Raw genomic sequence first — 5,712 nt, 5'->3', positions numbered from 1 at the left:
AGGAGACACCTGATCACAGCTGAACGCCCCGCCGCCCGACACAAAGGAACTGTGGCTGATAACGTGATGCTTTCCTACGTGTGTGCGTGTTTGTGTGTGAGACAACTGATGAGAAACTAGACGAGGTGGTGGACACAGAGCTCTGTGGTAGGCAGAGACTGTGAGAGCTGGTGAGGCTGTTTGGTGTCTTCAGGATGTTCTGTTTCCATTGTTCTGTGACCGTGAGTCTGTCGAGGGGCTGAAGACGACCGAAAACTGAAAGGAGTTCATATTTTGGCATTTGTTTGTGCCAGGAGCTGTCTAAATCCCCAGAGAGGTTTGACTGCTTCATTCAAAAGAAGTTTTTTTTAAAGTGAGCGGAGCCCAGTATCATGGAGAAATTCAAGGCAGCCATGGTTCTGGGTGCTGTTGGTGATGCCTTAGGCTACAGGAAGGGCCAATGGGAAAGCTGTACCTCAGGCAAGAAGATCCAAGAGGAACTGGCCTCTCTGGGTGGACTGGGGGCCCTTAAACTGGATCCTGATAACTGGCCCCTGAGTGATGCAACACTGATGCACATCACCACAGCAGAAGCACTTGTAACAGGTATGTTTAAGACTGTGATTTATGGTTGATTAGAGAGTGGAAATCAGATCAAAGTGAAACTTATTTGCTTTTTCTACTATTTTGAAATCCTAAATAACAAATCCAACAACTGTCCTTCTTTATCCGTCCAATAGACACATCCTAATATGTCCATAAAATGTAAACTCAACATGAGTCTTCATTTAGAAGGACCAGAATAACTTATTTTACACAGTCAATGGCAGCTGCTAATCACTAACTGGCAGAACATCTCTGAAACCTGCTGACATACCATAATCCATCCTTGCAACCCGTCATCAAAGACAAAACCTCAATGGAAGCCAAACAACAAATCACTCCAATGTCATCTCAAGCCCCTGCAGGGTGGCCAGGAGTTGCCAGGACAGAAAAGTCCAAAATAGACTACTTTGGAAAAGCTGATCCTCAGCTCTCCTTCGCTGAACAATAGCAGGTCAGACTCCTGCGTAATCTACCGGTATCATGTTTGGCTGCAGATGTGGTTCAAAGCCAATGACAGTGGCCCTGTGAAATGGTGATGACATCCATTGAGATTAGGAAGCCCTATTTAGCCACAATCCAGCATGCCTGAACACAAACACACACCAGCCGAACAAAAACGAGTGTTAACGTGAGTGTTTGTCTTGTCAGTCTTCTCACCAGCATACAGAAATACAGTGTGGACAAGCAAATAGTACAGCAGAAAGATCAATGTTGTTATATATTCTTATGTAAAGCAGAGAATAAAGATAAGAATTAATATTTGATCAAGTCCCTTTTCACACACAACTTCAACCCGTCTTCCTCTGTGTAACAGAATTTAAACCACAGAAGGTGAAAGTCCCCGTCTTTCTTCAAAATCCTCAGTCAATAAATTAGCGGTAATGCTTCTTTGTCAACATAGGCTCTCTGTCTCACACACACATAAACAAATTCTAGCAGGATGGCTGTGGGCTCTGCTCGTGGATCCCAGTTGACCTCATGGTGTGTGGAAGTGACTCCACTCGATCCGATGGCATGCTGGTCCTAATCTGTGGCGTGGCAGGCTGAGGCTAAACTTAGCCCGCCGCAGCACCACTCATCTCGCCTTGCATGCCAATCATGAATGACTCTCTGTCACTGTGTGTGTGTTTGTGTGTGTGCGTGTCCAGATTACTGGTGTCTGGAGGATCTGTACCGGGAGCTGGTGCGTCTCTATGTTGAAGCCATGGTGTCTCTTCAGGGCAGAGCCCCTGATCCGGCCACAGTGGAGGGCTGCGTGCACCTCAAACCTCACAACTTCCTGCTCGCCTGGCATACTCCCTTCAATGAGAAAGGTCATTAAAGAATTTACAGTAATGGAAAAAATTATTAGACCACACTGCAAAAAAGGCGTGTCTAAAAACAAGATAAAAACACTAAGTCTGAGGGAAATTATCTTGCTGCATGGACAGATAATTTCACTTGACAAGATTTCTTGAATTAAGATTTTTGAATCTAGAAATAAGCATGTTGAACACTTAAAAAAAGAAATTTACTCTTTAAAAAAAGATACATTATCTAACACTTCTAAATCTAAGTTGTTTTTTTTATCTTGGTAAGAATAATTTGCAGTGCACCCAGTTTCTTGTTCATTTTAATGCCTGGTACAACTAAAGTTACATTTGTTTGGACAAATATAATGATAACAACAAAAATAGCTCATAAGAGTTTGATTTAAGAGCTGATATCTAGACATTTTCCATGGTTTTCTTGATAATGATTTTGGTTATTATCAAGAAAACCATGGAAAATGGCTAGAAATTGAAGAAACACTGGTCTAATATTTTTTTTCCATGACTGTATATAGTTTTTTTTTGTTTTATTTCCAACATAACTACAGTATGTAAATGTGTCTGGATGTGTCTATGTCCAGGGTCTGGGTTCGGGGCAGCTGCCAAGGCCATGTGTGTGGGGATGAGGTACTGGCAACCTGAGAGAATAGACAACCTGGTGGAGGTCAGCATTGAGATTGGCAGAATGACCCATAACCACCCCACAGGTGACAATTTCTAATCCATCCAAACAAATCTCATCGATCTGTGCTCATTTATTATATTCTACCTGCAGGAACATTGATTTGCTTAATTGCTGAGTTTGAGATGTCACTAGACATAAGTGCTGTTGTGACTCATGCTGTCACTCTTGGCTTCAGGCTTCCTCGGCGCAATGACAACGGCACTGTTTGCATCCTATGCGATCCAGGGGAAACCTCTTGTGACTTGGGGCCGCGAGCTCATGAAGGTCATCCCTCAGGCTGAGGAGTACTGCAGGAAGACCATACGACACATGGCAGGTCAGACTAGTGAGGGGAGCATCATTTTATAGCAACCTAAAAAAAAACGACAACAAAAACTGTGTTTTTCCAGTATACACTTCTGTTCAAAAGTTTGGAATAAGCTGTTATATTGATGTTTTTCTTCTTTGCTTCAATAATAGCCATTTTAAAAGAGATTAAATCAGTTTAATTCAGACACCAAATTTATTATTTACATTTTTTAAAGTTTTGGCAGTTTTAGTAAATGACTAACACATTTTAGTCAATGTCCCCACAGGGAGAATACTGTTATTTCATTGTTTTCCCTAAAATATTTTTTATAAATTTTGAATTGTTTTTCATGTCAGGTGTCAAGTGTCAGTGACATCAATCATTATCTTCCCACAACTGTGTAATTGGGCTGTAAATAATTTGTGAATCACTATTTTGGCCCTCTGCAGACTGAATAGGTTGAAACTTTGATTTGTCAGCTCATATTGTACCTCAAATATCCTTCTACTTCTACTGTGAAGTTGGAAAAATAGCTTTTCTAAAGCAACATGCCTTTTAATTCCAGGTCATTATAGACATTATTGTGCACTTGATACTGAAACAGGAGCCTGATCCTGTTTAATCTGCACACATTTGTTACTGAGTTTCCTCTTTCTTTTACCAATCACTGCTAATTTATTTTATTCTTATTGAACTGTTGCTCAGAGATGTCTGTGTCTCTCTTTGACCTTTCAATTGTCAGTCTGATTGAATCATTATACAGCGTTTTGTTCTCCATGTACACCACCTCATACATAATAACATTTATCTGTTAAGAGGACTTTCTACAACTTAAAAGCATGAATGAAAATGTAAAAATAGTATTTTCAGCCATCTGACTGTACTGAATCATGCTTTTGTGGCAGGCCATTCAACACTTTTGAACAACAGTATATGTGGTAATTTTCTAAATTTGGTATGTATGAAAATGTGTCTGAGACAGCATGACTATCATATGATTCTAGTAATATGTGTGATTGTTCAATCCTACGCAGAATATCAAGAAAACTGGTTTTACTTTGAAGCCAAGTGGCAATTTTATCTGGAAGAAAGAGAGTTAGAGAAGGACGGACAGAACAAACCTTTGTTCCCTGATCGCTATGATGCTGAGGAGACAGACAAGGTAAGTCCTGTCCCTTTCACACACAAAAATTCAGGTTTTTACCTCAACAGAACTCTTAACCCTTTATCAGGCGAAGAACTATATTTGGTAATTTCAGTGGATATCCAAAATGAGGTCCCCATGTCTCTGTGAGGTTGTGGAACCACATGGATTTCTTCCAGCTAATCAGCAAAGATCAGACTATGTCACAGACGGTGACACCATGACATCTGACCAATCAGTATGATAATAATATAATATTAACTTTATTGACCTTGATCTCCAATGTTAAAAATTAAATATTTAGAAAAAAAATCTGCAAGAAACAGTCATACAAACAGAGTTATTCTTCAGTGACTTGTACGAGGAGAACGAGGGGGGAAGTTGCAAATTTACTAGATTAAGTGGCAAATCTATAAGAAAAAACAGATTCACCACTTTAAATCTCAGAAATCTGCACATTTTTCTCTCGTAGATTCGCCACTTTAATCTTGTAAACTTTTTTCTCAAAATATTACCCCCCTCCCGTATTCTCTAGGGTTGAAATTTGGAATTTGCAAGTATTTCAATGAGTGCCCTATTAAAGGTTAACAGGAACAATGTGTTGTTGTCCCTCTCTCCTCATCCAAACAGACATATAAGCGCTGGAGCTCAGAGGGCCGTGCGGGCCGCAGAGGTCACGACTCCCCCATGATAGCCTACGATGCCCTCCTGGGAGCAGGAAGTGACTGGGCTGAGCTGTGTAAACGAGCCATGTTTCATGGAGGTGAGGACCTGCGAGACAATTTAGCAGATAAAACACACAGCCTGCACACCGTAACATCTGTGCAAATTGTTTGTTTTTTCAGGTGAGAGTGAAGCCACAGGCCTGATCGCAGGTTGTCTCTTCGGCCTCATGCATGGCCTGAACCAGGTTCCCTCAGGCCTGTACCAGGATTTGGACAAAAGGGAGCGTCTGGAGGAGCTGGGGGAAAAGCTTTACAAAGCAGCATCTGCAGAGAAGTGCATAGACAAGTAATCCTGCTCTTCACTGGCCTGAACCCTACTGGCTATCAGAGGAACTGCACATGACTGTCAAACTGCTCTCCTCTGTCCCACACTACCCTCTAGTCCTCCTTTCTTTGTAGTTTTAAGTGGCATCCTATCCTCTGCTTGCCTCTCTTGGTCTCCTCTCCTTGGTTTCACTATACAGAAATTGTCTGTAAGTGTGAGACAGAGTGACATCAAAAGGGAGACCGTTTAGAGTATTGAGCTTCAGCCTTTGTCTGTCATGAATGCTTTCCTGCGAGATCATCTCTCTGAAGCTACAATCAGTCTGCATTAATTTAATGTGTTTAATATTATGTCTGCATCTAATATTAAATGACAGAGCTGCAGGGAAAAGAACACTCTTCTGCTTTTATAATGTTTATTTTAACTGGGAATAGTTAATTTCTCACATGAGCAAACAAAAGATAATTTCCTTCTCTGACATTTTCCTCTTCTAAAGCTAACCTGTATTAACATGAAGCACATGCTTACTGTATGTTGTGTCGTGAAATATCTAATTTCTCAAAAAAGTGTAAACTTGCTAAAGCCAAACTGATTTTAAGATATTTAAGTTGAGTTGTAGAATAGTAATTATTTTATCTTCAACTGTGATCAACTATGATTTGCACTGTCTTATTGAGTATTAGTGTTTTTTTGTGACGGCACCATTAAA

The 5,712-nt window shown here is 40.6% G+C and overlaps 1 protein-coding gene across 1 annotated transcript; it reads left to right on the top strand.

The window, feature by feature from the left end:
* Positions 1-371: 371 nt before the first annotated feature.
* adprhl1 (ADP-ribosylhydrolase like 1) lies at positions 372-5,028 on the top strand. Its single transcript, XM_059350874.1, has 7 exons — positions 372-585; positions 1,734-1,898; positions 2,477-2,602; positions 2,756-2,896; positions 3,904-4,031; positions 4,644-4,776; positions 4,859-5,028. Exons 1-7 carry the CDS (start codon positions 372-374, stop codon positions 5,026-5,028), a joined length of 1,077 nt encoding a protein of 358 aa, XP_059206857.1.
* The last annotated feature ends 684 nt before the right edge of the window (positions 5,029-5,712 follow it).

This window comes from Centropristis striata, chromosome 2 (assembly GCF_030273125.1).
Source record: "Centropristis striata isolate RG_2023a ecotype Rhode Island chromosome 2, C.striata_1.0, whole genome shotgun sequence".
Taxonomy (NCBI): Eukaryota; Metazoa; Chordata; class Actinopteri; order Perciformes; family Serranidae; genus Centropristis; species Centropristis striata.
The sequence above is the reverse complement of the archived record's forward strand: the minus strand, read 5'-3'. Positions and strand labels throughout refer to the sequence as shown.

What these genes read in the sequence shown, in the direction of transcription:
- adprhl1 (XM_059350874.1), top strand. Translation starts at nt 372, where the DNA reads ATGGAGAAATTCAAGGCAGCCATGGTTCTGGGTGCTGTTGGTGATGCC. An exon ending in ATGCTGAGGAGACAGACAAG is followed by an intron (nt 4,032 to 4,643) that starts GTAAGTCCTGTC and finishes TCATCCAAACAG; the next exon opens with ACATATAAGCGCTGGAGCTC. An exon ending in ACGAGCCATGTTTCATGGAG is followed by an intron (nt 4,777 to 4,858) that starts GTGAGGACCTGC and finishes TTGTTTTTTCAG; the next exon opens with GTGAGAGTGAAGCCACAGGC.